The 16,118-nt window shown below is 41.1% G+C and overlaps 1 protein-coding gene across 1 annotated transcript in view; it reads left to right on the top strand.

Moving 5' to 3' along the window:
• Positions 1 to 11,004, top strand: part of CCDC178 (coiled-coil domain containing 178) — a 468,894-nt gene extending 457,890 nt beyond the window's left edge. The window contains exon 21 of the mRNA XM_042910989.1: positions 10,885 to 11,004. Within this exon, the coding sequence (XP_042766923.1) occupies positions 10,885 to 10,932 (48 nt within the window). The 3' untranslated portion in view covers positions 10,933 to 11,004. The remainder of the gene's footprint in view (positions 1 to 10,884) is intronic.
• The last annotated feature ends 5,114 nt before the right edge of the window (positions 11,005 to 16,118 follow it).

Raw genomic sequence — 16,118 nt, 5'->3', positions numbered from 1 at the left:
ACTTTTTAAGAATAAACCATCCTATGACTAGCACCTCTGGGTTTTTTATATATAAAGGGGTAAGTTTGAGGGAGTGGGGTGGCTTTCTAGTGGAAGGAAGGGAGGAAACTTCTCTTGGAGATGCATTGGCATGGGATATGTTACCCCTGGCCTCATCCACTGTCACATCTCTCTCATGGCCACTGATCCCTCGAAAGCACTGATTCCTGCCCAACTTCTTATCGCACCTTATGTCTTGCTTCCCCTCCCTCACTGCATTGGAGCCTCATTGCCCCGCTCCGCCTTTGCCTTCTTCAAATGTACCAAGTTCAGGGGCGCCTGGGTGGCGCAGTCGGTTAAGCGTCCGACTTCAGCCAGGTCACGATCTCACGGTCCGTGAGTTCGAGCCCCGCGTCAGGCTCTGGGCTGATGGCTCGGAGCCCGGAGCCTGTTTCCGATTCTGTGTCTCCCTCTCTCTCTGCCCCTCCCCCCGTTCATGCTCTGTCTCTCTCTGTCCCAAAAATAAATAAAAAACGTTGAAAAAAAAAATGTACCAAGTTCATATGCACGTTTGCTGCTTTTCCCTCTGCCCATACCCTTCCTTATGCCACCCTTCTTCTAAATTCCCTGTCCTCCCCACCCTCACCATCTTTCTAGTTTCTGTTTAATTATCGGTTCTTCAGTGAAGGTATCCTCTCTCTAGGTCAGATTCTCCTCTTGAATGCTGTCAAGTACCTGAACTTGTCAGTTGTAATACTTACCACAGCTGTAGTGACATGATGTTTAGAAAGCCTTTTGTTTGAAGTCCACCTCACTCATTATGGTCTACATCCAGGAGTGCAGGAGCCAAGTCAGTCTGGTTCATCCCTGAACCCTCAGTGTCTAATGTAGAACTGGGCACATAGCAGGTGCTCTGTACAAATTTGTTGAATAAAGAAATTACTGAGTCTATTTAGACCACCCTTTTCAAACTCCCTATCAGTTCTCAAAAAAGACCAATAATTTTAAATGTAGGTGGTATCTCTTAAGGACAGTAAATGAAACACTCCTTCCAATGTCAGATTTCCTAATTGTTTATTAAACTGAGAAAGGGACCTGTTCTTCAGATCTCACACCATAGAATTTTTTGGAATATAAAAAAATATTTACTTTTAAAAATGTTTTAAAATTTAAATGCTTCTCATTGTTTAAGAATCCTCTAATTCTATGTAAGTGATCAATAGTCCAAATTTATTAAATTGTAGGTATCATTTTCTAACTTTTCCTGGAAGTTTGATTTTACTTAAATCCTCTTGCAATTATTCAGTTCCAAACATTTATTAAATACCTATTACGTGCCCAAAACTCAGCTATGTGCTGTAAATGGAAGATAGCATTTTTTGAGGAGCTCATACTCTGGTAGAGTAAACCAATAAATAAATACATTCACACACACACCCCTGTAAGATAGTTAATAAGAGATACTAAGATAACTACGTATATGGCGCTGTGGTCACGTAAAAGACAACTGCAGATCAGAGATATTCACAAAGAAGGGGAAGCATTGGGGCTGCTCTTGTGTACGAATGGAAAGTTACCAAAGAGTGATTTCCTCCAGTCATTCAGGAAGAAAAATCACAGCAGGAGTGAAGGCATGAGATGGTTCACACATTTAACTATTGCCCTGCAGGATTCAGGCTCAGTAAACAGTCCTGCCTCCTTTATGAAACACTTCTCCATGTCCGTGGTGAGCAACTCTCCTGAAATCTAACATCAAATTCATTTGATTCTCAAACTAGTTGATCTCATGAACGGCCAATCCCGATTTCTTTCTGGACACCTATCACTATGTGCAACTTCCCAGCAGTCAAAAAATACAGACGCCTCCTCCTGTAGAGATATACTTTAATGATCCATCAGTGACTGTACTATAACTCATTCATAAAACCCCAAAGCATTAAAAGCTCCATCTTCATCATTACCAGATGTCTTACAGGCACCTAAGTCAACACTTCAAAATGACTCCCTGCAAGTTTGCAAGACCCAGTGTTTCTTCAAGGACATCCAAGAATACATTTCCTGAAAGGAATCTGCTGGAAGCTGCCTAGCATAACCGAAAAAATGCTTTTTAATATTAAGAACCCTGTATTTCTCACATTCTACTATTTCCATCCTGGAAATAAAAATGTTTCCAAAGGACTTAGTTGGAAAAGGAGAGAATCAATTTCTTCCAAAGATTATAGCACTTCCAAGCACTTAAGGGTCTCTCTCCCTCCCTTTGTCTCTGGATGGATAGATGGAAAAATTAGAGGTGGATAGATAGATGTAGTGCTATAGACAGCAATAGAGATAGAAAGAAAGGTAGACATCATCCTTCAGAAAGCTGTTTTTTTTTTTTTTCATCATGAATAAAATGCAGAAGAATTGGTTTGGGCCTCAAAAGAAAGAATTTTTAAACACATTTATTTCCTTATAAAATTAAAACGCCATTAAAAATTAACTGCCAGAATTAAATCCATGAAACCTTTAAGAGCAGCAAGCATATGGTCTGAGAGAAGCCTGCCTCCGCTCTCCCACCCATCATAGGGTCCCAGCTGAGAGAAAGAAGAGACCATCTGAGTCCCAGCTACGTAGAGATCCTAACAGACCTCTGCCACTGACTTTTCAGTTGACTTTATTCCACATGTCCCCAAAGAAAAGTCTTCCCTTTTAAAAATCATTTAATTTGTATATTTAAGACCGCTTAGAAATATGCTTTTGTCAAGAATGCTGCTGAGAAGAAAAAAAAAAAAAAAAAAAAGACAACTCTTTTGAGACTGCAAGTTTCCTGCAGCTTGAGCCGGCCACACACACTCAGCAGTAACCATGGACCGGAGAAGCCTGGACTTGAACGGATGCCTTGATTCCAAAAGGGCCCTAAGTGACGAATCCCGTTCATACGTTCCCCAACACCAATTTCTCCCCTTCTGAAGTCGTCACGGGGCTTCATGTCTTTCACTCTGGTCTGTTTTACCTTTAAAACGTTGCATTTGCAAACAGTTTATTTTTTCGTCAGCTGTAATCAGTTTTTGAATTCTGTTGTGTTTTATTTTTTTTTTTTTATCCAAGTATGGTTCTCATGGTGTAGTAAATGACATTAGGCTTTTGTAAATTCTTGCAGAATATAACAGATCATTGGTTTTATAACACAGTCGCTGCTTTTGCATTCTGATGAGATTATTAGTAGCAGCCTAGAATACAACATCCTCGCATACTGTTAGTTAAAAAAAAATAAAAGTTTACTAAATGGTCTCTTGTCAACTGTATCTGAAAATCATTATAGTTTCTGTGTTTCCTCTACATGAAGGGGCTCTTCAGCAAGCTGGTGGGTTATGTCAACACGAGGTTACAAAATTATTATCCCGGCTCTGTCTGTTTCAGTGGGGCTTACGCCATGCATTAGCATTCCTATTGTAAATCTCGGGGGCTTAGGTATTTGTACATCAGGTGTAGAACCATTGCGGTGTTCGCACAGAGGATGTTCAAAGCCAGTCGGCCTAGTGGTAGCTTTCACTGGGAACAATTTCTGAGGGGGGGAAGAAACACACTGGGGCTTTTCCGATTTGCCATCTCTCCATAACATAGATTAGCCCTTTGGGGTGTTCTGTGGCCTCCTGTAGAGAGATTTAAAATCCATTCTATTAATAAAATTAAGTGTTTTTCCCTCTTGGGCCCATAGTCTATAATGCAAATGAGCTACGTGTGATATTTAAGGGGCAAATGGTCCTCCACGCGCTGCAGCGTGGCGGCGGCGCGGAAGCAAGAAGCGGGAGACGTGCGAGCGGAAGTGCCTGGCACAGACCAGGGAGCAAAACGTTCCCTTCCGCGTGTGCGTTCCCTTTTCAGAGCTGAAACAATGACATTTGAAAATTGCCTCTTGCATGTGCACCTTACCTTTCTCTCCATACCACTCTACCCACGCATATCTGCTCTCTGCGTTAAGATCATGACATTCTGGGCTTCAAATTGATACAATGCCAAATAAAAAGCTATCCTGTGAGCGGTAATGGTTCTCTAGAAGTCACGGCATTCCACATAGTCAATAATATAAATTTTTAAATGGGTAAATGCATGCTAAAATGAGAGATCTGATTTGCTTCAGTAGTTCTGGCCTCTGAGACACATAATACAGTGTTTTAAAAAACTGCTTGCATCTAGTTTGCATTTTACCTGAAAATGGGAATAATAAGAATGATGAATTTTGTAAAAACTTCACATTCTGTTTTGAAATCTCCCCTCCCCCATGAAAACTTCAAAAGCGAATCAATTTCTCCCTCTTCTTTGGCTTTTTCTTTTCTTTCTTTCTTTTTTTTTTTTTCAGTTTCTGGGTGTATCTTTGTTTTATTAACCCTTTAATATTGAATAATGTTTAAAATTAAGATTATTCTCTTTGGAATTGTAAGCATATTCTTCCTATTCTTTTGATTTAGCTGTGTTTAGCTAGGGACACTCCCCATCAGGTTTATTTATCATTCATATTTAAGAATGCAAATTCTTCTTGACAATGCAAGTTCTTTTCAAAAATATTTACTCATGAGTGACTATCACTTGTTTTATTAAACTAGTTCATGTAAATGGAAGACTAAAATAATCAAATAAAAAACAACTCCCACGGATCAAGATTTCAGGACAAGGTCCAAACCTCTCCCTTCAGCTGAGCTGCAGAAACTGTGCTAGGTACTAGGGCCAAGGAGACCAATATGAGGAACTAAAGTTGGTTGCAATCTAGTGGGCAAGTAAAAAAAGCCCAAAATATATGAAATGCTCTATGGTATATAATCAGAAAGTATATTTTTCCTGAAAATCAGTATGATCCAGAACGTCACTGTGGACCATCACACATTCAGGGCAGAAGCAGTCCTCCTCACCCAGAGATAACAAAGCTCAAGCTCTAAATCTAAACAGATAAGAGTTTATATTGTGCCTCCCATACTTGCTGTGTGATTTAGACCAAGATAATTAATTAACTTCACTTTGTGTTTTTCTTCTGTGAAAATGGAGCCATATTCAGTTCTCTATTCGGGTCTGGTAAATATGTTCTTTTAGTTCATTTTGCTCTCTCCTTATTTATAAAATTAAATAACAGATTATGAGGGTGATGAATTTGATCAAAAGTATTCACATATCTGTTTACCTGTAGAAGTGGAAGTTTGTTCCGTTCATTGAATGCAGTGTGTCCTCAGAAACATCATGTGACTGCTCGGAAAATCTGTGCCGTTTTACCCTGGAGCTGTGGTCTCTTTTTTTTTTTTTTTTTTTTCTGTGTGAATGAGTACATTGTGCTGTTTTCCTAGGTGCCCATCAGCATAGGAAAATCAGAGTGGTCTCCAACGAACAGCCAGGGTTGTGAGCCAAGGCCCCTGATCTCTGCATTGACCCAGGCTTCATGTGTCAGTCTTGTGCTGGGACCCTCTCCGCTGATCTATCCTCCTGCAACCCTAATGCCAAGCCTTCCTATCTCTCCTACTCCTGGTTAGAATATGTTTCCTTCCTTTCCTGGTCCATTGGGGCTCTTATAACAATACCATGGATTGGGTGGCTTATAAACAGCATTTATTTCTCCCAGTTTTGGAGGCTGGAAGTCCATTACCAAGGCACCAGCAGATTCAGAGTCTTATGAGGACCTGCTTTCTGGTTCATAAATGCTTTCTTCTACTGTGTCCTCACATGGCAGAAGGGGTAAGGGAGCTCTCTGGGGCTTCCTTTATAAGAGCACTAATACCATTCGTGAACGGTCCACTCTCATGATCTAATCACTTCATGCAGGCCCCACCTCCTAAGGCTACCTCACTGGGGATTCCGTTTCATTATGTGAATTTTGGGGGAACACAAACATACACTCAATAGCACCTCCTTTCACTTAACCATCACAACACACACACCACATTCCACATACACACAGTCAACCCTTCTCATGAAAATTCTTTAGAAACATTGATTCAATAAATATGTTTTTTTAATGCTTATTTATTTATTTTGAGAGAGAAAGAGGTAGAGAGCAAGCAGGGGAGGGGCAGAGAGAGAAGGAGAGAGAGAATCCCAAGCAGGCCCTGTACTGTCAGCACAGATCCTGATGTGGGACTTGAACTCACGAACCATGAGATCATGACCTGACCCAAAACCAAGAGCTTGACATTTAGCTAACTGAGCCACCCAGAAACCCCGACAAATATGTTTTATGTGCTTCTATGTGCCAGGCACTGTGCTAGGCAACAGGCATATAAATTAAATAAGAACAAACTTGGCCTTGAGAACACTGACTTCATCCCATACAACAGAAGACAGCAGACAAATAAGTGAATAGACAACCAAAATATTTTGAGACTATGATTAGTACTTTGAAGGAAATAAAGAGGGTGCTGTACCAGCAGATAACAACATTTACTCCAAAGGCGTGGACACAGAAACCCTTTCTTTCTGAGGAAAAGATATTCAAAAAAAGACCTAAAGATTGAGGAGAAGCCAAGCAAGTGAAGAGCTAGAGGGAAAGTCTTTTCAAAATTTTTTTTTAACATTTATTTATTTTTGAGAGAGAGAAAGACAAGAATGCACGTGTGGGGAGGGGTAGAGAGAGAGGGAAACACAGAATCCGAAGCAGGCTCCAGCCTCTGAGGTGTCCGCACAGAGCCTGACAAGGTGCTTAAACCCACAGACTACACGATCATGACCTGAGCCGGAGTCAGAGGCTTAACAGACTGTCACCCAAGCACCCGGAGGGAAAAATCTTCTCAGAATGGAGGCAGAGCCAGTACAAAATCCTGGAGTAGGGGAGCGAAATGAAAAAGTTTCATGAGCCCCCTAAGATTCAGTGCAGCTGCCGGAGCTGGAGACAGGTACTTAAGACCCAGAACACGCAGGGTTTTACAGACCTTGGGGGATGGAGGGGAGAGTTGTGTCATGTCTTAAACACAACAGAAAACAAATGCAGGTGGTTAAACAGCATGGAGACCTGCTCCAATTTTTCAAAGGAGAACTCCGCAGTTTGAGTGAAAAGGGGAGCATAGGAAAATCAGACTTACAGGAAGGAGTTCAGTTTGGAGGTTGTAGGAGCTTTCCAGAAACTAGGATGTGAACTGGGGTTGGGGCAGGAGGTGGAATTAGGGTTGCAAAGATCGAATTGATCCGGGATATATGGACGTAGAACCAAAAAAAAAAAAAAACTGAATGACAAATTTGGGCGAAGGAGTGGAGGGGAGAAGGGAAAGCAAGAGATGAAAGAAATGAAGCCTCTCCTGATGACTTGGGACTCCTGGATGGATACCTGAGTAAACAACATATTTCCTAAGATGAGGGAGACTAGGGAGGGACGGTTTCAGGAGATCCTGACAGTGAGCACGTAAACTTTGAAATGGCTGTGGGAATTCATGTGGAGATGTCAAGAGGGCACTACCCATCAGGGTTCTGTGTGTTCCACCTACCTGTTCACCAACACGCCAAACTGATTACATCAGAAAACTTAAAAGTAACCGCTTAGGTGACAATATGACCCCGTATAGCATCTCTTTGGTGTGTTGGCTAAGCATGATTTTCATATGTCAGGATGGCTCATTACTGTCAGGGCCAACACACTGTATTAAATGCTTATCATGAAGCTCAGGATAAGGAATGTCTAGCTGGGAGATGATTGCAAAAGGCTGAAGGATGTCAGTGCCAAATCTGTAGATCAATGAGGAGGTCTCATGACCTAGAATCTGAAAAATGAGAGGAACCCAGCCATCTGGAGAGAGGTGACATGGTCAATGTCTAGTGTGCATTGGTAAATACTATGAAAATGGTCTCACCAGGTTCCAGAAATGTCAAACCAAAGATATTTTCCCTGTAATATGGATCAAATGGTGCTGCATAGGGGAAACTGTTGGGGGGGGGGGGGCGGGTAGGGAGGAGATGGGGAGGGAAATTCCACAATCACATCCTTGATTCTTATAAAAGAAGAACATCGCCACATGCAAATTTTATCAAAGAAAACTATAAAATGTTGCAGAACCATTCCTTTCAAATGAATATAAGATGCTAATTGGTGATGTATGTAGTCCCAGAGATGCTTGACATGCAAGGAGTGAGTGAAGTAAGACAAAGCATTTGTGTGGGCCATCTGGAAGGGCATACCACACTCCTGCATGTGATGAGAAAGTGGAATTAAACAGAAACTTTGGAAACCAAGGTCTAAATATGCACAGCTGCGGGTGCTTCTATCTTTTTCACGTACCGAGACCCTGGCGAGAAACCCCTCCATGCGCCTAGAGATCGTGGCGACCAAATGAAACAGAACCCGACTCTCCCCTGCACCGCGAGGATTATCACCACCCCTTGCGCAATCCGGCATCCCTACAGCTTTCCCAAGCACGCAGATTGAGTTCCTCGGGGACTTTACATGTAGAATTTAAAGCTTTGCCCCGGCTCACTCTCGAAAGCAGGTATTTGATCTCGCGTGTAACAGACGTACAGAGTATTTAGATTTCCAGGATGAAGACGCTTCCTACACGCACATGCACAAATAATTTCCACGAACACTAAACAGCATCTACAAAATGGACATACTTGTTTGCTCTATAACTGCCTGAGAGAATTCTTTTGAAATAGGCACCAAAAGAACAAAAGTGAAAAGTGTGATGTTTTTATTCATTTCAGCTTATGAATTGAATTTTCAAAAATTAACCTTGAGGGTAACATTTCCTCCTTGGGATAAAAGTTTGCCTAACTGTTGTACAAAGAAATGTCTCAGTCTCTAAGGAGAACTAGTCAAATTTTGAAACACTATTTGATAGGAAAGAACTGGCCTCTAATACTTGAAAATGGGCCATAAAATCCGGTGATCCATTTTTTTAAATTAATGATTTGGTTTTTGGTGAGGAAGCACAGGCAGTACGCAGTGTTGAGAGAGACAGCAAGGAAGAGAGCAATTCAACAGCACCGAGATCCCCCAAACTGAGTTGTTTAGATGCTCAGCCCTGTGTTCTGCACTCCAAGGCGGGGTTTTCTTCTGAACTCTTGTCATTTACGTCCTTGTTCTGAAAAGTTTCAAGATTTCTTCAGCCCACAGCTGGTTAAAAGACAAACGAACCCAAAGCACAAATACAAACACCTGGGAAATTGCATCTCTGCGATCAATGTACCTCTTCTTAAATACATTTTGTTTGTTTGCCTATCTGAGTGTAAGCCCCAAGGCAAGAACTGTGTCTTTTTAATGTCTTCTGCGGCACCAAGCATATTGTAAAAGCTGAGGCAGTGATAAACAATAATAATAATGCCATTCAAAGGGAATGCTGACTCAAATAGCATGAGTTTAAGCCTAATGGTTTAGACACTTGGAGTTGAGAAAAGATATGGCACTCGAGCCAATTTGTATAATCCAAATCTGCTTCCAAAACCTGAATCATTCGCTTCTCTGTTTGGCTTGCACATTTTTAAAACTGTGACAATGAAAGTAGTCTTTGCCGCCCACTCTCCCTCAAAAAGAAAGAAAGAAAGAAAGAAAGAAAGAAAGAAAGAAAGAAAGAAAGACACAAGTGTCCTAAAGCAAAAATGTATTCAAATATTTACTAAGACCAGCTGTATTCATAGTATAACAGGCATTAAAGACACAAAGGTGGACAAAACACACCTCCCACTCTCTCAGATCTCGTAATTCATAGGTAGATCATGAAAGAGTTAAGAGAAGGGGGAACTAGGAGACTTTTTAAAATGCATGTGTGAAAAACCATGCCCTGTAGATCATAATGAAATGTACTCATTTGAAATGGATGGTCTATTCCTAAGAACATAGCTGCATGGGTCAGCTCTTTGGAGGGAAAATGCAAGACTGATTTTTCTGCACTCAGGGAGTAGGGACTGACTGAAGAATATGCTGAGAGCCTTCTTCACTCACCCACTTCAGTTACTGCAAGGTTCACGAACAATGAAGTTCCTACCAGTGAAGTGTCCACTTCCTCTGGATAAAGGCTTCGAGTTGGCAGAAGACATCTCCTTAACACAAGTCTAAGAGTGGCTCTACCTTAAAAATATTCACCTCCTACCTACACAGTCATCTGAACTGTTTATCAGATGAGCGATCTGCCATTTTTCCAGAGTTGGAACCTGAAAGAATAATACAGGATGCATGGGCTTTGAAGGAGCAAATAGTGGGATGTGGGAGCCTCAGGGCAAAGCACACAGTTGTAAGAACACTGAAGAACACGACACTGAAAAGAAGCAAAGAGATGCTTTAAGAATGGGATTTAGGAGGGCACCTGGGTGGTTCAGTCGGTTAAGTGTCCGACTCTTGGTTTCAGCTCGGGTCATGATCTCACAGTTCATGAGTTCGAGTCCCACATCAGGCTCCGTGCTGACAGTGTGGGCCTGCTTGGGATTCTCTCTCTCCCTCTCTCTCTGTCTCTCTCTCAAAAAAATAAATTAAAAAAAATTTAGAAAAAAAGAATAGGATTGGGATTTAGGAATGGCGTAGGGGGAGTAGGGGAAAACTTGCTTAATTCATCCAAACTTCCCAGTTCAAAACTTGAAATGTTTTTTCAAGATGGATTAGGCGCTGCTCAATATTCTGAAACTAAATTCATCTAAGTTTTACATAATGAGATTCAGTTTACCAACTCTGCTTTTCTAACTGGAATCCTTAGCGCAAATGCCACTCATGATTTTTTGTGAGTCAGAAGATTCAAGGAAATTTGAAACTACAGAGTCTTAAGAAACCAAAAGGTAGGATTTGTTGCCTGAGAACTTTTCATATTCTGAATGTTATGGACTGAATCGTGGCCCCCATTCCCCAAATCCATATGTTGTACCCCTAACCCTCCATGTAATTATGTTTGGAGATAAGCCCTTTAGAGAGGTGGTTAAGGGGAAATGAAGTCATAAGCGTGGAACCCTAATCTAGTATGACTGGTGTCCTTACAGGAAGAAAAGACAGTAGGGATCCCTGCACATAGAAGAAAGGTCATATGAGGACACAACCAAAGATAGCCATCTGCAAGCCAAGGACAGAGGCCTCAAGAAGAACCAAACCTGCCAACACCTTGATCTTGGACTTCCAGCCTCCAGAATTGTGAGAATAAATTTCTGTTGTTTAAGCCACCCAGTCTGTGATATTTTGTTATGGTGGCCCTCACAGACGACTACACCGAACTTTGGTGATTACCAAGAAGGAAAATTGCTCTTCATAAAACAGAAGATATCACCAATATGCTATGAGGAGAAAGAGGTGCAATCACAGAGAGAGCAACTTAGAGTTACAAGTAGCAATTTTTCAGGAGGGTGAAGCAATGCCAGGTACAAGCGAATTTCTGCAAAATCTACTTCTGACTTCCCTTCTCTCAGCAACACACATCTGATGCTGAGTCATCCTAAGACCAACAGGAATATATTGAAAATGCTCCTGAAGATTATAATACATGAACTCCCTCCCTCTCTCACCCTTCCAGACTCTGGTTCAGATATTCATCACCAAACTGCTGGATATTTAGGAGCCCTAACTGCCTGTGTAGTGATTGTTCCAAGCAGTCTGCTGATTAGCAGAATGCCAACCATGAGCCTCAGCTGTGCAAAAACAGAGTTGTCTTATTCTCCTTTTCTGTCCACGATGCCAAAGCAAGACCAGAGGCACAGGACAAAACCAGAAATGCGAAATGTCTCCACATGAGAGGAGATTGTCTACATGTCCAAAGTGGAACATCCACATAATAGATGAAACTTATAGCCAACCTCACCTGGATTTGGAGATGGGGATACTAAATTAATTACAGGCCCACAAAGTAAAAAATGAAGCCTCCTATGGTTTCTTTGTTCATTTAGCCCCCATGTTTCTATTCCTTAGTGGAAACTCAGAGATCTCACCCACATCTGAGTTCTCCTCTACTTTGTGGGCATTCAGTTAGGTTACCTTTTCCAGTATCTGTTCCAGTTAGGAATGGCCATGTGACTAAGGGATCTCACCAAAGGATATGAATGGAAGTGACGTGAGCTACTTCCAGGCCCACCAAAGAGCCTTATTTCTTAGCTGAAGTGAAAGAATGCTTGGAGGACTGGAATGAAGGTAAATCTCATGACGGGAAAAGCCTGGATGCTTGGATGATGGCCTAGACAAGCAACCCACCAGCCTCCCAGATCCAATAGACTGGCATGAGTAAGAAATAACCTTTCATTTTATGAAACCATTTATACTGTGGAGTTATTTATTAGAACAGCAGACTGACTTTAACAACACTTGTTTTACTTAGAAGCAGCAGAGTTTTGTTCTTTTTTGCCAATGAATTCAGGATTTTTCATTCTAAGGAAATGATAATCAAGCTAAACAATTTCATACTCACACTCATCTTTCCATAGCTCTGAGTCAATGCCCACACAAGGCTAAAGGGTAACTAAGCTGATGGACCTAACAATTTTTTGATGGAATGTAAAGGAGGGGTCACAGTGATCTTTCACAGTTGAGTGATGTCTTTCTCCAAAGAGGTGTGCATGTTGGATTCATTCCATCAGAGTCCCTCTCCCTTATGGGCCTTGCCACATGGAATCTTCTTATAATTCCACTTTCTATAAGCAATTACTGAGTATCCCTTAATGAGGACATAATCATACATATTTGGGTGTGATAGGCCTATACTCTGAACTATGACACTGCAGCTTAATTACGGCCTGGACATGTTTGTGGGATAGTAGCAAAGTCATAGCAAGTGTGTAAGATTCCTGCTACACAAGTGAACTATTCCTGCTTGAGAGAGCAGTTCTACAAAGAATGCATTTTATTAACCTCTCAATTATAATCTCCTGCTCCCAATTTACAGGAAGAGTAAAAGGAAGAACTGAATATTCTCCAATCCCTTTGTTCCCATCTGGGTTTTCACACACTCATTGGAATAAAGAAATCTGGAAGCAATGAAAGGGTGCCTAGATCTCTGGTGTGTGTGTGTGTGTGTGTGTGTGTGTGTGGGTGTGGGTGTGTGTTAACTGGGTGGTAGCTAGATAACACTTCTGGGAGAGATTAAAAGTAAGCCAGCAAAGTAGCAATGGGTGTATGAATATTCCACCCAATCTCTGGCCTTTTGCAAACAAATGACTGTACAACCCTGCACAATAGTATCACAGATATTATTCATTGGGATGAGCCATATTGTTTGATAAACTTTTATTATAAACAAGAATATTTGAATTTTTTCACTAGTAATAACCAATAACATTTGTTTAGAACTTGATGGTCCACAAAGCACTTTGCATAAGCATTATCTCAAAGCAGACATTTTTTGGTCACCCACATCACATCCCCTTGGCCCATATTTGATTTCAGAGCAGATGTGGTAAACATTTCCATGGACTTACTCTGCCACCATCCTTGCTCAAACGCAAGCAGTAACTTCCTTCCTTTTTTCTGCCTCAAGACTTTCCTCTAAAGCCACACAACACAACCACAGCCAGGAAGTGTGGGCATGGGGTAAGGGAATAATATCCCTGCAGCAGGGCTGAACCCATAACTAATGAGATACAGCCATCAGTGGACAAATACCCCGACATCCCATGTTTTGGAGAGAGAAGTTCTGGGGTGTACCCTCTATGCAATCCTCAGAAGGCTCCCAATGGAGATTAAGACCTAGTAGCCCACAGCAAGAACCAATGAATAGTGCACATGTATTGTCTTTCCTACTTTCCTATCTTCTTCCTGCTCTGTCAAGACTGCTTCCAGGGATCACCTCCCAACAAATTACCTGCATCTAAATCCTTTACACGGGATCTTCTTCAAGGTAACCTTACTGAGGTTCTCATTTAGTCTTGGTTCCTACAATAAAAGCCCCAAGCATTAAGATATGTACAAATTACATTTGTAGTAAAAAGAAGCTCAAGGCGAATTGGGGTAGCCCATGCTCCATCTGCTGAATGGTTAGGGGCTGCTAATGAAAGGACTGGCAGAGGTACACCTTGTGTTCAGGGCAGAAATGCACCAGGCTGAGTGGAAGCAGGAATGCTTCCTAGGAGGGCAGCTCAGCATTGCTTCACTATCACTCCCAGCCACTTTCCATCACCAAAGGAAATCAAATGGCCAAGACCAACACCACTAGGATGGGAGGGACTGCAAGTGCACCTGGCAAAGGGTGTGGATAGAGGGAGAGGAGAAGAGTTAGAAACAGTTGTATAACCTACCACATCATGCATTCAACAACTTATTTACCAAGTACATGGCATGCCGGACACTAGGGATCCAGTTGTGAACAAGACAAACATGATTTCTGCCCTTATGGAGGTTATAAGTGTGTGTGTGTGTCTGTGTATGCCCCCCAAAAGTTATATTACTCATCATTATTCATAATTTTCAGCCTGTGTTGATTTTTAAGTATACTTGATGTTTCTTAGAGGTCTCCACTTTAAGCATGTTTTTATTTTAAACATGTATTTATTCTCAGAGAAACTTACATGCGTGGTTCTCTGATTTTTCTGACTTCATACTCCATATACTAGCAGGTGTTCAAATGCCTGTTAAAAAATAAGTAATAACAAATTTATCTAATTGCCTGAAGAATTGTCAGTCAACAATTTAATATAAGTTTATGAAGTCATACATAAAAGATGCTATTATAGTACAGCTTTTTCAGGCCTTTTTAAGCCTTTCCCTCATTTTATCATTAAAAAATAAATATTCTCTTAAATGAGTTGAGTAGAAATTGAAATTAGAGAATCTATATAATCAGGAAAGTGGCATGTTTCTATCAGTTAAATAAACGAAGGCGACATCATTCTCATTCTTTGCCAGATACGATGTTTTTATTCCATGATATCTTATTCTCAGACAGAAGAGAGCATCACTGTCATTTACTCAGTGACTAGCACAAGTGCTGAAATATTATAGAATGAATACGTGGCTCAATCAATAAATTAAGCGATGAAAAGAGAGGTAAGCCTAATGGTTCCTTGCTGATGTCCACGAACTGCCACAGTCTTCTGCACTATAAGCCGGTTAGGTGTTCTGGGCACATATTTCTTTGAAGATGGGTTGGGTGACCACTGATTAAATTGCCGAGGGCCAAATGGCAGCTCTCCAATTAACTTTCTTTTCTTGGTATGTTATAGTTGGCACATCGTCTTACTGTTAGGAGACACGCCATCACCTGCAGGGTTTGCCACAATGTTCCTGATGTTACATCTCCTAAGTTCCCCCCAGAGGCACTCTCTTCCCCAGCCACACTGAAATACTGTAGTTTCCAAATTGCTGTGATCTCTTCCATTTCATGGACTTCCATTTCATGGACTTCCATTTCATAGACTATGACTGCTATTGTCTATTTCTTGTCTATCTTTCTCTTCCTTGCTCTCCTGGAAAATCCTCCCATTTCTCCAATGCAAATGTATCTCGTTTGTGAAGTCTTCCTTGAATTAACTTTCTTTTTTTCTTTTCTTTTCTTTTCTTTTCTTTTCTTTTCTTGTCTTGTCTTGTCTTTTCTTGTCTTTTCTTGTCTTTTTTTCTTTCTTTCTAAGAGCAAGAGAGAGAGAGTGGGAGAGGGCCAGAGGGAGAGGGAGAGAGGGAATCTCAAGCAGGATCCATGCCCAGTGCAGAATATGGACATAGGGTTCCATCTCACAACCGTGAGATCAAGACCTGAGCCGAGATCAAAAGTCGGACCTTAATTGACTGAACCACCCTGGAGCCCCTGTCTTCCCTGAACTTTCAATACAACCACTCCCGTCTCTGTGCTCTCAGAGAAACTTACATGCATGGTTCTCTGATTTTTCTGACTTCATACTCCATATACTAGCAGGTGTTCAAATACCTGTTAAAAAATAAGTAATAGCAAATTTACCTAATTGCCTGAAGAATTGTCAGCCAACAATTTAATATAAGTTTATGAAGTCATACATAAAAGATGCTATTATAGTACAGCTTTTTCAGGCCTTTTTAAGCCTTTCCCTCAATCCCACTATAAACACCCACCTCATCTCACATTCTGACCTCATTTTATCAACAAGCATTTTTGAAAATCTGGGAAACAACAGCAAAACAAACAGATGAGCATATTAGCATGAAATATGCAAAATTCTGTGTTCTTGTTTGAAGGGTCACATTTATTGCCCTTAATCCAGTTTACAAATTGCAGGAGTTTAGGATGCTCATTGGCGTTTGTGTTTGATTAAGACACGACCATATATTTAAG

This window comes from Panthera leo, chromosome D3 (genome assembly GCF_018350215.1).
Source record: "Panthera leo isolate Ple1 chromosome D3, P.leo_Ple1_pat1.1, whole genome shotgun sequence".
Taxonomy (NCBI): Eukaryota; Metazoa; Chordata; class Mammalia; order Carnivora; family Felidae; genus Panthera; species Panthera leo.
Note: the sequence above shows the minus strand (reverse complement) of the source record. Positions and strands in the feature narration are given on the sequence as shown.